The following is a 21,301-nucleotide window of genomic DNA, read 5'->3' on the forward strand; positions in this document are numbered from 1 at the left end:
GCCTAGGGGCCCTGTTGCAGAATGTGAGGGAGCCTTGCCCGGTTGCCTCAACCTAGTTACAAGTCTGTAGGGCCCCTGAAACATCTTCAAGGACTCCTCCTTAACAACCATTGCTCACAATGGTGGGGGACTATGACAAAAAGTCTACGTATACCCTGATTCTCTGGGTGACGAAAAATGATCGCGGTCAAATGACAGTCACAGTGATGACTGTCAAGTCAAGTCAAGTCACACGGCAGCAGCAATGTTTACTTCTGGATAGATGTACGCTGTTGGCAAGGAGGAAAGGTTGACAATCGCTGAGGTGATCATGATTATAGAGGAAAGTTGTATTTGAAAGTGGATTCATAATTAATTAATAATTTCTTAAATATGGAGCATGTGATGAAAGATCGCTTGAGTATGATAGCGGCATTGGGTGCTGGCATTGTTGTTGGTATTAGTGGCATCTATCTGTATTATAAAAGTAATAAATGTGTCACACGCGAATTATCTCACCTTAGTACTACTATTGAAAATCTTAGGCGAGAAATTGAGGAACTGAAATCGACACCCTCTACTAGAGAACGGAGGCATGTTTCTTCCGAAAAAAGAAATTCTTCGAGTAAAGCATCAACTAGCGTTAGTAAATATTTCACTGGCTACACTAGTAGTATAGAAGATGATGATGAATATTTCGATTTCACTGATACGTAAGCATATGATTTTTACCTTGTGATAATTGAGCCATACTTCTAATTGCTTTTTACTGATTAGCATCTATTTTTAGTGGGAAACTGATTGTTTTCCTTGAAAGAAATCAATGTAATGGTAAAGGTTGACGTTGGAAAAAATGTGGTTTTATAGATGATTTTATTGTTCATATTTTTCCCTTATCGAGATTGAGGAACTTGGTGTTTCCAGGATTTGGTTGAAATCGAGAAAACTTGAAAGTGAATTATCCACACGAAAATTTTGAAACCCACAAAAAATGTATGTTGTACTGTATAATTAATTGAAGACAGTGCATTTTTAAGATTATTTTTAAAATTTTTTTGAATTGTTGTATGAAACAAGCATATTTCCCTACAATATTCAACTCCAATGTTCCTCATTTTATTCCTTTTAAAGATATTTATTCATATCTTATACGGGTTCAGCCCCTTTTATTTCAGATAAGAAGTTTTACTGTGATAATAAATCATGAGATAAATCAATCGTGATGGGGTTGACTTTAAGTCTTGTATTTTTTAATTCCACAATAATCTGCAGGCATTGTAGACTATTTTTATTAACATATTTTAATATAAACAACTTACATAAATTTATACGTGTATTTATTTGTAATTTGTACATCATTTACCGTTGTATGTATGCTACCCATTTGTATTTTACCGTCCTTAGTGAGAGATGATTTACAAGTGAAAGAATACAGTTGTATGAAAACATTTTCTCAACCACTAAAAAATTAAAATATGGAGCAGTTCCTCTCTTAATAGATGTAGGTAGGCTCCAAGCATGAGGTGAAACTTGGCAACGTCTCATCACTTCAGACAATTTAATTTTTTCCTTTTAGGTAAAGTGATTGTACATTGAGAATCACTTGTCAGCGACTGAATTTTCACATTTTGCTTGTCCTTTTAGAAAAAATAGAATCCTCCGACATGAGATGTAATGTAATGTGACATAACCAAGGCTCATCTGGTGGTTGGAGGACTATAATCACACCTATTATCATAACTTTATTGTGAATTCCTGTGTATAGGCTAATTTGCACTTGCAAATTTTGTTTATTTGTGGCATAAAATTCCTTCAATAATCCTCTGCAACATTTAATCTGCAAATAAAATGCTGGAACTAATATTTTATTTGTTCTGGTTTATTTTAATTTATATTTGTTTTAATTCAGAGAAGAAGTCATTGGAGCTTGTACATCCGTGAATGGACCTATTTCCGACAGTTCTGTGACTTCACAAACAGAAAAATGGTTTGATGAAATCGATAGTTTACTAGATGCAGATTCTTCAGATAAGGAATCTCTATATTGCATGATGACAGCCAAGAAACAAAAGGTAAGCCTAGAACATTTATTTAAGGTAAATAATTTTTTCTTTGATGTATGAAAGTTTTCTTGAAAAAAAAATATTCTTATTGTGTTCTTCCATTTAAATTTATATTATAAAAATGACACTCGTGCATAATCTCAATAATTTTATTTGAAAAAAAATTCTAATCAGGAGGGGGGTTAGCTTATATATACAGTTTGAGTGATATCCATTATTTCAAATGGAAAATCTTGCTTCAAAATTAGAGTGTTTCGTGATACTAGTAAGTAACTTACAGGAATTAATTGAACTCGTAATTTAAGGCACCATTACACAAGAAATTGGGATAATTTTACCATATAATATAATAGAACCATCACCCCCACATCCTGGAGCAGGGTCCCTAGGCTGGGACCTTTTGGAGCCTCCTGACCAAACTTTCATATGGTCCCCTTAAAGTGAATTTAAGCATGGAAAAAATAAAAAACGATGGAATCGTCTCGTCTCCAGGGTTGAAGCCCTGTCAGCCTAACACCATCTTTAGCAGAAGGCCTCTGTGTGAAGCTCGTGATGTTACTGAAGAAGGTCATCTCACCTATAACTATTGGATATACTACAAGAGAGGGTAAAGATGGCATATCTCGTCTGCCTGCTACATCTAGTGGCTATAGGTGAGATGACCTTCTTCAGTGACGTCACAAGCTTTGTGCAGAGGCCGTCTGCTATAGATGGTGTTGGTCTGCCCTATGGTGAGTAGAGCCTCAATCAACTAGGGAGTAATGGGTCTTGAGTCACTTCATGTGACGGAATTAATTATTGGAGGATTGGTTGATAGAGGTAATTCCCAAAAATATAAAAGTCTGCTAAGGTCACATGAATTTATTTACAAACAAATAAAAATCAAACTGATAAATTGTGGGGTATGTAAGAATTATGTAAAAATATGTTCATATCATCAGTAGGGCTAGTTTCCTTATCCATCATGAACTGTGCTGCACTGGTGAAAAGTAAAAGATTATGAAAAGAAAACGACAGCCAATGATCCTGCTCTGTAAAAAATAGACATATAGTTTAGGTTTTAAAATTTGAGAGTGACACACTCATCGAAAATGGTCTTAACTATGGCAATGGACTTGGGAAAAAATGTTGGCCGCACCTGGATTAGAGGTTCCACTGTATATGTCAATTTTTTTCATTAAAATCTTCAGTGATTCAAAAACCTGAACATTTTAACAATTCATGTGCTAGTAGTTAAGCTGCTTCTTTGTTATCGGGAATATATCTGTATGCCGAAGGTAAAGGGTACCATGTCACAAAAGGTAAATTTTACAGGAGAGCCATTTAGAGATTGTTTTTAGTATGTCCTTCTATGGATGTCACTTCTTTTATAAAATGAATATCTCTGTTATTTATTGAAATAGAACTTGGTGTCCTATACCTATGTGTAGTGTAACGAAAGTAATGCAAATTAATAACATCTCGTATTGATGAAAATGGACATAGTGCCCTTTACCTCCGGCATACAGATATATAAAATATTTTCCCGCAATGTATATTCATTACGCTGTAAATTTGACTCTAATTATATTCAGTTTTTTTTTCACAGTATTGTTAAATTTCAGTAATGCAAAATTGAAGTTCAGCCAAAAATGTTTGATTGTTTGTTTGTGAGATAAACAGTATTTGTTTTTCATTATCTATTGCTTTAAAAAAATGTTTGAAATGCCTTGAATAAAAAAAAACTTTTTTGCCTTATGCTTTCAGAATTCAAATAATGTGGAGTTTCTGTGGCGTTTGGCAAAAGTAACTCATTTATGTAGCATTGTTGCACAAACAAGAGGTGAATCAGAAAAAAAGAAAGAATTGGCCTTTGAAGGTATAAATATGATGTTTTTGTTTTGATTAGGCCTAGTGTTTCTGTTGGTTTTTAAGTATTCTCCCAAGAGATCTGTGGGATCTGTCCAGAAAAATTTTTAGAGTTAGAGGCACTCATTTATGCCTGAAGCAAGATTAGAACCCAGAACTGTACAGTCAGACTATTACACTAACAATTCAACTGTCAAGTAGGTGAAATAAAAAACTGCTGGACATGATATACATAGGTTTGCGACTCTAGAAAACGGCTAAACCAAGTTTGATAGTTTTTATTTTGGGGTGAGTTATCCCTTTGAAGTCCAGAGGTTTTTCTGCACTGTTGTTGGTGCACCCCACCAGCGCCACAGTGGTGGTCGGCTGAAGTTGGTTTTCTGTGGTTTCCCACTTCAAGGCGCGAATGCGAGCCGATCTCCCCGTTAAAAAGTCTTGCCACAGAGAGCAACAAGCCTACAACGTTACAAATACTCAATCATTACACTCATACAACATTCACAATTTTAAGTATAGATGGCAGCACTGAAAAATCACACACAACACTGCACACTCGGACTGTTAGGTGCACTCACTTTGTCCCAGACTCTGCCATGAAGCTGGGCTGGAAAAGATTTCGGCAACTGGATAAGTCTGGTGGCAGAGTCCTTGGCGTTCATTCATGTTGTTGGTGCAGTTTATATTCATAGTGCCTCCTCCACAGTGAGGAAGGCCTCTGGGTGTCCCTTTGCAGTTTTTGTATAGTTTGAGTTCTGCCGAGAAGCTGAATTCATAGAGGCTTTCCTATTATCATAAGGGGCCATTGTAACAATGAAGTGTCATTGTTTCCTGATGTAGTCAGTCCTATGTCTAGTCGACCTTAACATAGGACTGCAAAAGGTTAAAGCTTTCCATCACTACAAACGTCAAGTAGTTACCAACATTTAAAGTCATGCATTAATATACATGAGCAATAACCTGCTGATTTGTCGCTCTCAAGTTTAGAAGATAGAAGGCTGCAGTTTGTGAATGCATAAATCCACATCTCATGTACATGCACATCTCAAAACAGTCATTTTGTGCTGTAGCCCAGGTCGATAAGATACTTGCCTAAAATACCAAAGGATGTTTAGAGGTGTCGCGAGTTCAATACCTGGTTTGTCCTTGTCAAAAACTTTCCTGACACAGGGATAGAACAGAAACAGCGACATGACCACAGAAAATAATTGCTACTGCAGGGAGTCCCACACAGAGGGGTTAGCGCACCAACCTCTCGGTGCATATAAAAAAGACTGTCATTTAGAATCAGCAATAAATTGTAGGTCCCGGTGTAATTAGCCGCCACTGTGGTGGCCATAGTGACGAACTCTCATCGCAAAGATCCGGGTTCAAACCCCCACCGTCACCGGTTGGCTGAAGTTGATTTTCTGCAGTTACCAACTTTGAGGCGCGAATGCGAGCCAATCTCCCCTTTAAAAAGTCTCACCACAGAGAGCAACAGGCCTACAGTGGTATAATTATTCATTCATTGCACTTCACTCGCTACAAGTTGAGAAAAACTCATAGTTTAAAAAAATTAATTGCAGATGGCAGCATTACATATAACAAGCATTACACAGAAACAAACTTCACGGAAGGTTCACTATGCATACACACACATTCCAACATGTACCAATTCGTTAGAAGTTCCCTAGAGAAATATGGACGAGGTACATGTCTGGTGTAGTAGTAGTGGTCTAATTAGCTCTCATGTGCAGAAAATGACCGTGGTGTGACAAAAATGATCAAATGACCAAAACAATCATTTACATTTCTAAACAATAATGTTCTCTTTAGGTACTCAACATATGCAGAGCACTTTTTCATCAGTTAAAAATTGCTCCGAGGAATGTTTAGGAGGCACTGAGCATTTATCACAATGAATAACTCTGAGCAGTTGTTCGAAAATGACATGTTGGAGAAAAGTGAAGTATCGTGAAATTTTGTGCTAGAACTATTGACATGGGATTGGGCACAGATGATTGTTTTGTAGAAATTTCTCCTGTTATAGAAAATTACAGTTCACATTGTTTTCAGCTGGTGCAAGTGATTTTTAGAAAGGGATGTATTGAACTGAGAATGATTTTCATTGAGGTCCGTTTTCATCAGTTGCTAATTGGTGACAGTGTGGAATATGCTTATGCACAACATAATTTTCAGCACAGACTCTGTGTATTTAAGGGATGAAAAATGTAAAATAACATGGTGAATAGAAAAGAAATGCAGCGAAACTTTGATATAACAGAACTCTTTTGACCAAGAAAAACTATTATTGTAGGGGGATTTATCATTATATCGAATATCGTTGTAGCAAGATATATAGAAGCAAAAATCTCAAATCATGTGTGCATAAAACTGTCAAAATTTTGGGTTATGCGTTAACTTTTAGATATGATATAACAATCCGCACAGAAGGAATATGGTGCAGTTTCAGTGACACAGTTCATGGAAGCATACATATCTACTTCATTGACTATGTTTGTAGATCGATAAAATTTGCTAAAGTCCCAGATCTAAGTTTAGAAAATAAATCTTGACATGTTTTATTTGAATGTACAGCTTTAGTGAGTATCTTTTGTATTTCCTTTGGATTGGAAATGTTTCATCATCAATGAGGTCTGTATATGAGAAAATACCTTTGATGCTCTCATTTTCTTATGAAATTACTCATTTTTTTGCCAAATTTTCTAGTTGATTATTTAAATGACATGTAATATTTTTGTTTTCTTCTACAATAGAAATTCATATTTTTTGTTCATAGGTAATTGTCTTGTTCCAAGTTCATAATCAGATGGGCAAACCCATCAGCATCACAAAAATGGTTTCTTTGCTAATAAACAATAGCTGCAAAATAAGCATTTTGCAAAGCAAGTCTGTGTCTTCTTAGGAATAATCCGATTCTTCTAGTTTTTATTTCATTTTTTCAACACACTATTCCCAAAATAAAAATTACAATGTTGTTATCAAAGTCACACATTGTGGCAGCAAATTTTCACTTTATGTATATTTCCTGTTCATAGCAGAGTAAATTAATTGTATTTTGTCTTATTATTTAAGAATGGCATTGCACAATTGTTATTTTGAATATTACACAATTTTCATTTAAATGTCATGAGATATGATAAATAAATGACTTGAGATATTGAAATGTAGGAACCAATTTCTCAAAGCATCATCAGTGTTAATATTTATTTGATTCCTAATTTTTTTGAGATATATGCATTTTTTCTACTTTCTTCATTAGTTCCCACTGATACATTCAGAAATTACTGTGTTGCTTGCTAGATATTTATCTGTTGTATTTCCCCCTAGCTGTAACATATGCAAAAATGGCATATGAACTAGACCAAAAGCATTCAGAAGTTCACAAATGGTGTGCTATTACAATAGGTTCATTAGGGGATTATGTTTCTACCCAAGACAGAATCATGAATGGGCTGATATTCAGAGTAAGTTTTTGTGGCTCTCACTATTATATATGTTGATTTAATGTCTTGATTATATTAACCACATTTGAAATATAAACATTTTCTCTATTTTTTGTAATAGCTGTATTTATAGTTATTAAATTTTGTCATGCCATTCAGCATTTATCACAATAAGGTTTTTTTACATAGATTTATTTTCCTATCTAGGATCATGTTGAACAAGCCTTAACTCTGAAACCATCTGATCCAACTCTGCATTACATGATTGGCAGATATTGTTATGAAGTAACTGAGTTATTATTTTTTATTTTCAAATTTTTCATTAACACATTGCAAGCAGGGACTGAGATCTCAATCCTACTTTGTTTGACCGAAATGTATCCCATCTCATAGTCGCAGAAAATTGCCAGAAATGGCATTTACATTTGGAAACAGAAAAAGAAATAGTTTTTGAAAGATATCTTTCCCCTTCCTCATGTCTGATTCAAGTTAGTCAAAGAATATAATACTGTAGATCAATGTTTCTTAACTGCTGGGCCGTGGCCTGGTACCAGGCCCTGACATGAGTCAGATGGGGCAGTGAATGATTCACTGTCTCATTTTTCCCCATTTATTTCCCATTAGTCGTGTGTGTGACTGGGCCTTCCCTTCCCCTCACAAAAATGAAATCAACTGGCAGCGGGCTTCCAAAGGTTGAGAACCACTGGTGTAGATAACGTACACATGATAGATGAGGAAAGACTATTTATCTTTTAAGAAATAGTAATTTCCATATGAATATCTGAGAACACACACACACAACTTGTATAAATCATTCATTGAAGACCCCAAAGCAGAATGTTTTGAATTGTTCTGCAACAAGTCCTCTGCTGACTGGAAATGTTCTGCAGTAACAATCACCATAATAGCTTGTTTTCTACACATTTCTTAAAATTCTTCCAGATAGTTCTGCAGTAGCACTGGTTGTTCTACAACGTACCTCACAGATTTCAGCATATTCTGCTTTTGGCATTGAAGATTTGTATATATTTTCAGATTTTCACATATATTTACAAATTGTGTTTTGTTTATTTTTTAACTACTGAAATTTTATGTGTGATAGATTAACAATTGCTATCTAATCTTATAAAGGAATTTTTTTTTAATGTTAAATGTTTTCGAACATCAGAACTGTGATATGCGGCTCTAGGAATCTACAATTATTATTCTGCACCAATTGGGAAAATTACAGGTTGAATATTAAAAGTAATAAATTTTTGAGATTGCTTATGATGCTTGTTTTAATAAACCTTTTGAAACTATTTTTTAATGAGCAGGATTTTTTTTCACTGTAAACTAGCCAAGTTGGTTTTATGAAACATTACATTTTAAAATTCAATTATGTTGATATTAGGATAAAACTTTTTTAGGTGGCATCACTTTCTTGGCTTGAAAGGAAGGTGGCAACTGCTTTGTTTTCCTCAATGCCTGAATCTTCGCTAGAAGAGGCTCGAGATCATCTCACAAAAGTTGGCAATATAGTTTTTTTTTGTAGATTTTTCTTGAATTAATCTGGTTTATAAATAACAGCGTTTTACCCTTTAAAATGTTGTCAAATAGGTCTTCTGTGATGTTAAGTGTTATTTGGATGCCTTAAAAACTTGGAACAAAGATGGCTTAACTGTTCAAATTTTTGGTGTCCTTGAGGAAGTGATTGAAAACTTGAGGCAGTGTTTGTTAAAATAAATAAATTAATAATTAATTAATTTTTCAAATTCAGTTTAAAGTACAGCGTGACAATGTTATTGGCTTTGAATTGTTATAATTTTTTAAACTTTCAAACATGAAATGAGCTTTCCATATACATTTTATGCTTATTAGTCAAATGTTTGCCAAAAATTGAAGCATTTATAGTGGATATATTTTGCTCATTGCTTGGATTACTTGCAAGTCAAGACACTTATAGGTTGATTTACCATTGTTTATAGAGTGAATTGGTGATGGAAGAAAAACAAACTTTTAAACATTCTAAATACCATTTAAAACATAATTTTGTATTAAAAATGTTTCCTAACACCTTATCATGCAGTAAATGTAATATACTTGTGATATACTTGAGTTTTCCTATCACTTTTTCCAAACTTAGGACTGGGTTAGCCAATTTAATTTTCATTTACTTCCCGAAAACTCCATTACTTTCTAAAAACATTGTGGTGTAACTAATCACAATGAAAACAAGTAAAATTTTATGTCTCAAAATCATGATTAAAGATGCATAGCATAGAAATATAGCAAATTATATATACCATTTCTTTTATACACTTTGAATTTATATTTAAATTTTTACTTTTTTTTTATAGGCTGATCGGTTGAAACCCGATTGGAAAGAAAATTTGTTATTCATTGCTAAGGTAAATATGTAGGTTAATTTTTAGTGATTTTAGTTAACTTATAAAATGCATTCCTGCTATAATAACAAGAATTTCCTTTTTCTAATATATATGAAACTGTATAAATGACACTCGTTTATCAGATTTTGGAGAAATATTTAATGAGCAGATGGTGTTATATATATAGCGTACATTCTCGGGTCGGGGCCGTTGTCCCCCCCCCCCCCCGGCTTTTGAAAATACACTAAAAATGGTATATATATACAAATATATATATAATTATAAATACATGGCGTACATGTTCTTTGCCCCCCCCCCCCCCACCCTGGAAAAAGTTGAAATGACGGCCCTGAACAGGGGACACATTATTTCTGGACTCCTTTCCTCTTCTATCTTACTGAACTTTCCATTTTGAAGAGATATTCTAGTCCAACTCGGATAATACTTATAGTATTCAATATTATCCAACACACCATCTGTGAGAAAATAGTGTTCCACCTATAAAATAAAACACTTGTTATTTACATTGTGCTTAGTTTCAAATTATCGGGCACATTTCCAACAATTAATAAACACCTTTGTAAACTTGTCTGAGTAAATTTTAGGAAGTAGAAAAACAAATGTTCTCCTATAGCAGCCATGGTGATGGTGGCAACCGAACGATACAGACTCTATAGCATCATGGGGGGGTCATTTTCAAGTACTTTATCACTGTTCCATGCGGTGGCCATATTTGAAAGCAGAGAAAACCTGGTATTTCATATTTTTTTACTATTCCATAATACCTGAATATACAGGCATCTCTCGCTTTACGTGATTAATTGGTTCTGCAAAATAGTCGCATAAGACATAATCGCTTAAAATGAGTGGAATTTAACATGAAAAAGATAGAAAGAGGGGGTTGGTTTCTTCAGAATTATTTTTAAAAAATTGAACCCAACAACAAAGGAACTTTTTTTTAATGAATTAACTGTTCATACTTTAGAATAAATCAAGTGAATTTGGGCAATATAAATGAATTAAATTAATACTTTATCTGTCTTCACTACTTCTGATTGATTCTAGTGAGTGTGGATGTTTTCTATCCCGAAGAGCCTGGTATGATAGGCTGATAACTTTTCATGAAACAGTCAAGATTCAGCTGACAAGCAGCACTTTTCATCTCCTTATAAAATTCTAGTTTCACTGGAACCTCTCTTTTTTTTATTAAATTTCTCATGACATTGTGAATGTGTTACCAAACGTTGTTCATCAGTGAGATCTGGTGAGTTTTATTTGAGAATTCCCTCATAATTATCTCAGCTACATCATCAAATTCAACGTATTTCGTCGTCAAAGGATTTAAATATGTTATATCTTCAATTTTCAAGCCTATTTCCAGAATTAAAGTTAAACTCCGAGCCAAACTTTGCAGGTTGAAATTCCTAAAACAAGCTTTTAAAAATTGCATTATGCGAATTCGCAAAAAGCAGGAGAGACCTGTATATGAAACAAATGCTGGTAAATTTACTTTTTTGCTGTAATAAAAAAATAGATGCTACATATCAGTTGAGTGGTTAAAGCATCATCATTCAGTTAACAATTTTTTTCTTTTATTACATTTAATTTTTTTTTCTCAACATGTCTGGGTTCAAATTGCATCTTGGGAATGAAGGCCTTCTCTCTAGTCGCTTTTCAAAATTGGTTTCACATCATCAGTTTAGATGGTATGTTGCCTAACAATGCTGATTCATTGGCTGTTGGGAAGCAGCAGTTTTAAACCATTTTTTATCTCACGGCACACCTAAAAGTATTGCGGAGTCACCACACAGAGCCACAGCTTCTTAATAAACATTTATTACGACGACACAAACATGATAATCTGGGTTAATGAAAAGGAAGGCCGACATAGAAATTTCGAACCTCACGCTTTCGTGTGCAGTGACTCTCTGCCCTGCTGTTTTCCAGACGGTCGTCTCCAGTACCCGGGATCACGTGACACACTCGAGGTCGTTGACCCGACTCTTGGGGGGTCGTCTGCGTGAGACACCACACACTCCCTCCCCAGTGATCACGAGTAATAATAGGTGATCGCGTACTATGGAGTAGCATCAGTGATCACGAGCACTGTAGACGATCTGGAAAGTGGACAGTACGTCCAGAACGAGTGGTTCTGACTGGTTTCACAGCAGAATCAGCTGCGAGTCTGTCAGACGTAACTGCGGTTGGTACGTTTGGAGATACAGGTACCGGCTCCACCGTCGGATTCACAAGAAATGCCGGTTTAAGCCGATCGACTGACACTGACACTGATTTTCCTCTTATGTCCACGTTGAACACTTTGTCGGTCCGGCTGATCACTCTGTATGGTCCTTCAAATGGCTGTTCCAGAGGACGTTTCACCCTATCAGTTCTTACGAAAACGTGAGAAGTAGTTTTCAAATCATGATGAACAAATGTAGGATGTCCTCCATGCCGTTTCATTGGTCGTGGCTGGAAAGTTTGGACGTGAGTTCTCAGCATTTGTAGAAACTCGGAAGCGTCAGTTGAGTTGGAATTAGCTCGTGCTTGGAAAAATTCACCAGGTAATCGTAAAGTGTCTCCGTACAGTAGTTCTGCAGGTGTGCACCCCAAATCTTGTTTCAGAGAGCACCGAAGACCGAGTAGAACTGTAGGTAATGCTTCAGTCCATTTATGGGTTTGGTTGCATTTCAACGCGGCTTTGAGAGGGCGATGCCACTCTTCCAACATACCGTTTGCTTGTGGATGGTATCCAGTTGTCCTGACCCGTTTCGCTCCGATGAATTTGGACAGCTCTCGGAATAGCTGCGATTCGAATTGGCGACCTTGATCAGTTGTTACTGTCAAAGGTGTGCCGTATCGAGAAATCCAGGTGGAAAGAAAAGCTGTAGCTACCGTAGTTGCTGTGATGTCGCGGATAGGTACCGCTTCTGGCCATCGTGAAAACCGGTCTATCATTGTTAGGCAATAAGAATATCCATCGGAAATGGGCAGTGGGCCAATGATATCCAAATGAATATGTTGAAATCGTTGGGAAGGTTCCACAAACGATTGTAGCGTAGATCTCGTGTGCTTGTGCACTTTGGATCTTTGGCATGGTATGCACACTTTTGTCCATTTAGCACAGTCTTTAGCTAGACATGGCCAAATGAATCGCTTTCTGACCAAATCAATAGTGCGTCTAATTCCTGGGTGTGAGAGTTTGTGCATATTCCAAAACACATCATATCGAAATTTTTCTGGAATATAAGGTCGAACAGCACCTGTTGATAAATCGCAGTAGAGCGCTTTAGCTGAGTCTGGAAGAAATACTTTCTTCAGTTGCAAAGCTGATTCGCTCTTTAGAAGTTCCTCTAGTTCTTTATCCCCCTCTTGTTGCTCAGCGATGGCAGTAAAATCAAGAGGTCCAGGAACTGAAATTGCTGTTACGCGTGATAAGATATCAGCGGAAATATTTTGCGATCCAGGAATATGGCAAATGTTCGTTGTGAACTGCGATATATAATCTAAATGCCTTAGCTGTCTAGGTGAGCATTTTTCACTTTTTTGTCGAAACGCATAGCACAGTGGTTTATGGTCACTGAAAAGTATAAACTCACGAGCTTCAAGCATATATCTGAAAAATTTTATGGAAGAATATGCGGCAAGAAGTTCTCGATCGTATGCGCTATATCGTGTTTCGGTGGGTGAAAGTTTACGTGAGAAAAAACCTAGCGGTTGAAGACCATTGTCCGTCACCTGGTGCAGTGCACCGCCTATAGCATAGTCGGAAGCATCTACTTGTAGAGCTAATTGGGCAGACGGGGATGGATGTGCCAGCAATGCGGCATTAGCTAGTAGCTTTTTGCAATCTTCAAATGCTTTCAAAGTTGATGTAGACCACACAACTTTTGTTTTGTCTTTTCTTTTTTTCGTGGAACCTTTCAATAGATCATGCAGTGGCACTTGTGTCTCAGCTGCATGCGGTAGGAAACGGCGATAAAAATTTATGAGACCTAAATATTTACGCAATTGCTCAATGGTTTCCGGTTGCTTGAAATCGAGTACAGCTTGTACTTTGTCTGGACGAGGTGTGATACCCGATGGTTTGATCACATGTCCTAGAAATTCAAGCTCAGAAACACCAAATATGCATTTTGACACATTTAAAACTAAGCCATACTGTTGAAGACGTTGGAATATTTGTTTTAAATGAATTTTGTGTTCTTCGGCATTTTCAGAAAAGCATAGAATGTCATCAAGATATACATAGCAGAATGGTAAACCTCGTAATACTTCATGCATGAACCGCATAAAAGTTTGAGCGGCATTTACGAGACCGAAACTCAATCTTGTATACTCGAATAAACCCCAAGGGGTTGTGATTGCGGTTTTCGGTATATCTTCTTCGGCAATGCCAATCTGATGGTATGCCTTGAAGATGTCTAGTCTAGAAAAAATAGACTTACCGTGCAATTCTTGTGAAAAGTCTTGAATATGGGGTATCGGGTAAGAATCAAATTCCGTAACACTATTTAGACGACGATAATCACCGACAGGACGTACAGTACCATCTGCCTTGGGCACGATATGTAACGGAGAGCTCCAAGGGCTTTTGGAGGGCCGGATAATCCCTTGTTCCAAAAGGAATTCAAACTCGGTTTTCACCTGTTGTTGAATTTTTGGATTGAGACGTCGAGGCTTGGAAGCCACCGGTGGTCCTCGAGTGATGATATGGTGTCGCGTCACATGTTTCACTGTTTTACCGATCTGTGAAGGGTTGAAGACATCTGGGAATTCTTGAAATATAACACTGTATTCAGAATCTCCAATGGTAGTGACGGAAGGTTGTGTTGTGGGCTTGATCGATCCGAGTACCCGTAATGATGTTTGCGAATCGATGAGTCGTCGGTTTCGCACATCAACAATTAGGTTGAAGTTGCTGAGAAAATCAGCTCCAAGTATTGGTGAAGTGACGTCAGCTACGAGAAATGTCCAGGAAAAAGGTTTCCGGAGACCTAAATCAAGTTTCTTGACCGTGGAACCATAGGCAAGAATCTTGCTGTTGTTTGCGGCGAACAAATGGAAACTTGGATGTAGTGCTGACGAATTTTTTTTAGGTGGTATAACAGAAACTTCACTGCCAGAGTCAACAAGGAAATGGTCACCCGTAACTCTGTCAATCACGAAGAGCCTGCTGGATTTGTTGCCCGATTCCATCATACCAGCGATGATGGAAGGTCGTCGTTTTTTTTCTGGAATTTACATGGCTGACGGCAGTAGCGGGCATTCTCACCGAACTTGTTGTGATAGAAGCAGATATCCCGTGCTCGACTTGAACGAGATGTTGAACGCCTAGCTCGTCGCTGTTGGGAGTTACTGCGATATCTCCCTCTAGAGAGTCGATTCACCGTAGCCGTTAGCTCTGCCACTTGTTTGGTGAGCGTTTCGATGGCTGATGTCGAATCGGTTCGATCTGGAGTCGACTGCATTTGCGATGATGACGATGGCTGGATTCGACACACGTAATTTTGGGTAGTGACTTCAGCCACTTTGTCGGCTAGGACAGCAAGTTGATCTAATGGCTCACTGGAAACCGATAACACTGCTTGAATATTTTGCGGTAAGCGTTGCATCCACAAGGTGCGCAAGAACTCGTCAGTGACTTTGTTGCCGGAGAGTTCTTTCATCTTTCGCAGCAGTTGACTTGGCTTTTGATCACCCAGCTGTAGCTCGTTCAAAAGTTCCTTGACTTTTTGATGTTCTGTCGTGGCGAACTCCTTTATGAGGCGATCCGACAAGGCTTGATAGCGGTTGATTGCCGGAGGATTTAATATCAGATCCGAGACGAAAGACAAGCATTCTCCGTCCAAGGAAGAGACCAAGGCTGCATACTTCGTGCCATCGTTAGTGATTCCACTGAGTTGAAAAGCACTGTTGCACTGTTGAATCCATAGTTGGACATTGGATTTCCAAAACGGAGGTAATCGAAGTCCAATCCTCGAAACTTGAGCATTTTCTTCCGCCATCGCTCAGCTCCAACGGGAGAGAGAGAAAAAAAAGAAGAGAAGACGAGAGAGAGGAGGAGGAGGTCACACACCAGAAGAGAAGAAGAGCAGACGATGATGCGTGGGCGAGAGGGGTCTGTTCTTCAGGGGCCTGTTTGAGGGAAGAATCGAGTCGTCGTAACCACAGACATAATGGAGGCTCGGAAAGAAGAAAATTTCCGAAAATGCATGACATTAAATCTTCAATGAAGATGGACTTTTTTTGATGGTTAATGTTCCTAAACGTCGCTGGTCACCACTGCGGAGTCACCACACAGAGCCACAGCTTCTTAATAAACATTTATTACGACGACACAAACATGATAATCTGGGTTAATGAAAAGGAAGGCCGACATAGAAATTTCGAACCTCACGCTTTCGTGTGCAGTGACTCTCTGCCCTGCTGTTTTCCAGACGGTCGTCTCCAGTACCCGGGATCACGTGACACACTCGAGGTCGTTGACCCGACTCTTGGGGGGTCGTCTGCGTGAGACACCACAGTATCATTAAAATTCTATTGCATATCCATAAATGTTTTATTTGTTATAGGCATATATATATATACAGGGTGATTATAAAAAAACTATCCCGACATATGGGCCCCTAACTATCATACCATTCACAGAAACTGAATGAAATTTTGGCATAAGGTATTTTGATGTATGCGCTCAAGAATGATATGGAAAACAACAGTGTCACTCTAACAGTTACGGTTACAGTGAGAAAATTTCGAAAATATCAAATGGCAACACCAAGTTTTTTGTATTGGAATGTGATCTCCATTGTGAAAAACCCTAAATAGCGTTCGAACGGCAACTGTAGCATGAAAATCACCGGCGGTAGATAGGTTAAAAGTGAGGACAACCAATAAGGACAGAGAAGCAGCATAAAATAAAGCATTTTATTGTGTTTCACAAATTTTCCACATGACCTTGTGGAGGACTAATCAGGCTGGGATCTCAGCCGAAGAAACGGTGTGACGAATGAAACGAACATTAATGCTCTGGTGCACGGCAAAGTCCTTTTTACTTTTTCCTTGCCTAGCTCCGGGGATTTTCGTGCTACAGGTGCCATTCCAACGCTATTTAGTGTTTTTCAGTATGGAGATCGCATTCCAATACAAAAAACTTGGTGTTACCATTTGATATTTTCGAAATTTTCTCACTGTAACCGTAACTGTTAGAGTGACACTGTTGTTTTCCATATCATTCTTGAGCGCATACCTCAAAATACCTTATGCCAAAATTTCATTCAGTTTCTGTGAATGGTATGATAGTTAGGGGCCCATATGTCTGGATAGTTTTTTTATAATCACCCCGTATATATATTTCATGCACTAATCTCCTTTTTTGACGGGTCTGGTATCTGCAAATTTTGGTAGTTTTTAATAATAGTTAGCAATTACTGGTGATGTTTTGATGATTCACAATTTTCTGTTTTGGCCATCATAATGTCCTGCTTTCGTATCTATAAAACATGACCACCTTATATATGTACACACAGTATATGTCTACTGACTCTTCTTAGTTTTTCATATTAATGCTCTCAAGTTTGTTGCATTCTGATCGACTATGCTGGTGTAATTTCATTTCTCAATTTTTTTATATACAGACCTATATTGCAGAAGGTGACTATGGTCACGCTATTACTTACATTGACAGAGCATTGCAGCTTCCTATCAGTTGTGAAAGTGTAAGTAATGCAAATAGAATATTTTGGTTCATAAAAATATGAAAATTGAATGAAATTAAAGAAAGTTTTATCAGTTTGATTTACTTTGTGTTTGGCTTTTATAGAAAACAGTTATTAAAATACTTTTTATGATAATATGTGTTTTAATGAGTTTTCTCTTTACATCTGTTATTCATAAAATAATCATATAAGTAATGCTCACCAAAAAATCTTCGTATTTGCATTTATCAAAATCTGAAATGTTAATCACACATTTATTAGGTAATTTAACCTACTTATCATTTGGTCTATAAAACAATACTTAAGAACTCTTCAGATATCTTGCTTCCAAATTGTATATATTGTATAAAATTTCATCAAGATAAAAGTCTACATTCTAATTTCTATTTTATTCATGTGTTTTTTTTCCTTGAAAAGTTTCAGTGAATTAGATTGCTAACACAAATTATTTTTTATTTTCAGGATAATTTGGCTCACAAAGACTTGAAAGAATTGGAGTATAAGTATCAAACATATCGGATTACATAAAGAATTTTAATTTTTTTTTTGTGTCATTGTGTAAGTGTTTTCCTGATATTTTTTCCACATAATATTCTTTCAGTCTAATATTGATACTTAATATAGGATGTTTTAGAATATGCATGAAAAGTGTGTGTGTGAAGTTGATGCATCTAGAGTATGTTACTGCTGAGCAGTAATGTCATATTTTACCAATGTTTACCAGCCTATTTAACAGTTTGAACTTTACAATATTACAATTCAAACTGTGTTAGCTACTTTTTAAAACTGGTTATGTAAGTGTTTAAAATGAACCAGTTTTCTCCATAAAAATTAATTTTGCTTTCACATATTTTTGGTCTTATTTTAGAGGGGAAATGAATCTTATGGGATCTAATCGAAAGTGCTGTGATGGAAGGCCCTGAGGAAAGATGGCCAATATCTGAGCATTACATCATCCCTACAAATAAAGTTCATGAAAAATCCATAATTTTGTGGTGTATTATGTGGCTATATTCAGTTACACATGTTGTATGAAGAATACCGGCAATCATAAGTGAATACTTTATTTGAATCAGGTATAAAATAAGATTGAAAAACATTTCTTCAAGCAAATAATTTTGAATTCTCAGACAAACCAAAAGAAAAAAATAAAAAACAACATAAGTTTAGTGTTCAGTTTACTCATAGATTGACCATTATTTGAATAGTTTCTTGAAGGAAAAAAAAGAAAGGGAAAGCTTTAGGTTTTTTGATTGGCTAAAAAGAATCTGCATATTTTCTTATTTCATAGTTTATACAAATTTGTTTATAAATATTTCAGGAGAGAAACTTGATTCAATTTCACTTCTGTCACTGTCTAGGTCTTTGTTATTCCTTCTCTATACTGAAAACAACTTTATATTGAGAGACAAGGTTATCCAACTATTAAAATGTTTGATAAATTTCATATTTACAACATCTTGACGTATTTATTGATCTTTTTTTCTCATGCTTTTTAGTTTAACTAACCCATAAAATGACAATGTGGCTTTTTTTTTCTATTGCTTTAACTAAGGCTGGACAAATTCAGAAAAAACAATTCAGGCACTAGCCAAATTTTCTAGGAGCCAAGCAGAATGAAATTAATTTCACTTACCACCTTGCTGAAAGCTTAATTAATCTTATTACTTGCAGCTATGAGAAATGATAATATTGTGATGTCATCAGACCAGAATAAATGTGTCACAAATACAAAAAAAAAATTAGACATCCATACAATTTTTTTATTTACCATTAGGATTATCAGAGATACCCGGGAATTTTTTTTTCCAACCTTGTCTTAAACCATAGCTGTCTTACATATTTTATGCTTAACAGAATACATGATTTTCTGGAAGAATGTAGGCTTTTATGGCTGGCGTTGTAATAGATAGATTGTAGGCTAATTAACCATAGTCCAGTAGAAGGAACTCTACTCCAGTCCATACTAAAAATGTTCAGCACATCTGTAGGCAACATTTTCCAAATAGAACTTTCAAATTAATCATGACTCCTGTCTATATATGGACATGATTATCTGTTTAATTATTTCATTAAAGTTTTAATAATTTTTTTTTCTTTCTTGGTTATTACGAGGTGTATCCAGAATACAATGCCTGTTTCACAATTGAAAATCAGTCAACTGTTTTTTTCAATTAATTTTTGGGAACACTTTTTTTATTTAACAACAACATACCTTACACTACTTTGCTACATAGTCATCATGTAAGTTTAAACACTTATAATATTGTGTAATGAGTTTTTGGATGCCACTTAGTGTCCCTCTGCTTCCATTAATTTCATCAAATGTGGCATGCCAATTGTTATTTTTTGAATTTGTCAGTCATCATGTGAAACAAAAGTGTCCTGTTTGCTCATCATTATAGATATTCTCTTTCTCCCTTTGTTAAAATTTTGACACAATCACAGAACAGATTAATTCATCTGATATTTTCATCATTATTACATATGATTTGTTACATTCAAACAGTGAATTCATAAATAATGATCATGTCACACTTAATTAAATCAGTAAACTTGTAATGGGATCAGCCAATAAACACAAATCCATAGTATCTAAAAACTCGTTACACAATATTACAAGTGTTTGAATTTAAATGATGACTTTTTAGAAAAGTAGTGTAAGAGGTATGTTGGCTGAAGTTTTTTTCAAACAATCTTTGACTTATTTATTGTAAAATGAGTCTTAGTTTCTAATTTTATCAACAAGGATGACAGAATAAAAGTAAGAACTAATGATAAGATATTCATTATGTATTATGATTTCCCCTTGAAGCTTAATAACATGATATTCGCTGTACAGTTTTGGGCATTCGTTTTATTCAGCTACCAAACTAAAAATGTTTATGAAAAGTGAATGAATGTACATATTATTCACTCAAACATCTCTTTGATTTGATTGTTTGCCAATATGGAAGTTTGCCATATTACCCTATAAGTTATTCACTAGACGTTTCTTCATTTATCATTGCTTCTTTTTTCTTTGTATGTGTGTAAATGATAAATATTGCTTAAAGGTTTATTTATCCTTCATTATAACTTTAACTTTATAAAATTTCTATTCATTATTCTTTTTTAGGTGCACCCCCATGAAATGAAATTCTCATCTGAGTAACTGCATCATGCTTATTGCATGTTTATATGATGTGTTGACTATTTCCCATATACTCTTTTCTGTGGATAAAAATATTTTAAACATATTGAATAGAAAGAAATGTTTTTAAAGATTTTTTTCCCTGTTAATATGTTAATGTTTTGATAGCTATATTATGTGTATCTGTACTTTATAGAGTGTATTTTTTATTTTTTATACAAAAACTTATGTTAGAGAATGTTATCTCTTTTTTTTTAATTATTTTGTTGTAACAATTTTCCATCACCAGTGCATTAAATTTAAATAATTTTTTTTGGGACAACTAAATAAATATGAAGTTGTGTATAAAATGAAATAAATAATGTTATATTGAAGAACCATTTGCATTTGGTTACTATTTGTAAGGAAATTAAACTTAATGAATTTCTATAATGGTCACTTCAGTTTAGTCATTCGTTAAACTTATAATTGTCAGACAAGAAAAGAAATGAAAGATCTCTTAATATCACAAAATAAAGTGAAATTAGAGTGGTAACCAACCAGTTCTAATCAAGTTTGTGCTACTAATAAATTATGGAAAAAATTATAATATGGAATTCACTTTTGGTAAAGTGGAAGTAAGGTCAAGTACCTCAAATAATATTTTATTTAGCTTTTAATATATTCACAACAGAAAATAGTCTGTTTGTATATGTATGTTGAGCCAACAGCATCATTACATTAATGTGCTGCTAATTTGAAAACC

General features: G+C 35.5%; 2 protein-coding genes across 3 annotated transcripts; one reads left to right on the forward strand and one right to left on the reverse strand.

The window, feature by feature from the left end:
• Positions 1 to 224: 224 nt before the first annotated feature.
• Positions 225 to 20,988, forward strand: LOC149072180 (regulator of microtubule dynamics protein 1-like). Of its 2 annotated transcripts, XR_016194339.1 has the most exons (11): positions 225 to 692; positions 1,889 to 2,051; positions 3,789 to 3,900; positions 7,221 to 7,357; positions 7,544 to 7,621; positions 8,746 to 8,844; positions 9,676 to 9,726; positions 17,343 to 17,423; positions 17,886 to 17,981; positions 18,292 to 18,499; positions 20,542 to 20,923. XR_016194339.1 is itself a non-coding variant. In XM_089246197.1 (10 exons), exons 1-9 carry the CDS (start codon positions 373 to 375, stop codon positions 17,949 to 17,951), a joined length of 1,107 nt encoding a protein of 368 aa, XP_089102323.1. In that variant the 5' UTR covers positions 225 to 372; the 3' UTR covers positions 17,952 to 17,981; positions 20,542 to 20,988. The 2 variants fall into 2 exon arrangements, 1 of the variants encoding a protein (XP_089102323.1); XM_089246197.1 differs by lacking the exon at positions 18,292 to 18,499 and having other exon boundaries at positions 20,542 to 20,988.
• On the reverse strand, positions 13,725 to 16,041 carry LOC149072181 (uncharacterized). The gene has a single exon (XM_089246287.1). The coding sequence runs from the start codon at positions 15,711 to 15,713 to the stop codon at positions 14,904 to 14,906; it is 810 nt and encodes a 269-aa protein (XP_089102413.1). The 5' UTR covers positions 15,714 to 16,041; the 3' UTR covers positions 13,725 to 14,903.
• Positions 20,989 to 21,301: the final 313 nt, after the last annotated feature.

The sequence above is a fragment of the Pholcus phalangioides genome, unplaced genomic scaffold (genome assembly GCF_987345545.1).
Source record: "Pholcus phalangioides strain wild (caught in Gottingen) unplaced genomic scaffold, Ppha-v1.0 ptg000017l_1, whole genome shotgun sequence".
Lineage (NCBI taxonomy): Eukaryota > Metazoa > Arthropoda > Arachnida > Araneae > Pholcidae > Pholcus > Pholcus phalangioides.

What these genes read in the sequence shown, in the direction of transcription:
- LOC149072180 (XM_089246197.1), top strand. Translation starts at nt 373, where the DNA reads ATGGAGCATGTGATGAAAGATCGCTTGAGTATGATAGCGGCATTGGGT. An exon ending in TGACAGCCAAGAAACAAAAG is followed by an intron (nt 2,052 to 3,788) that starts GTAAGCCTAGAA and finishes TTATGCTTTCAG; the next exon opens with AATTCAAATAATGTGGAGTT. An exon ending in CTCGAGATCATCTCACAAAA is followed by an intron (nt 8,845 to 9,675) that starts GTTGGCAATATA and finishes TTTTTTTTATAG; the next exon opens with GCTGATCGGTTGAAACCCGA.
- LOC149072181 (XM_089246287.1), bottom strand. Translation starts at nt 15,713, where the DNA reads ATGGCGGAAGAAAATGCTCAAGTTTCGAGGATTGGACTTCGATTACCT.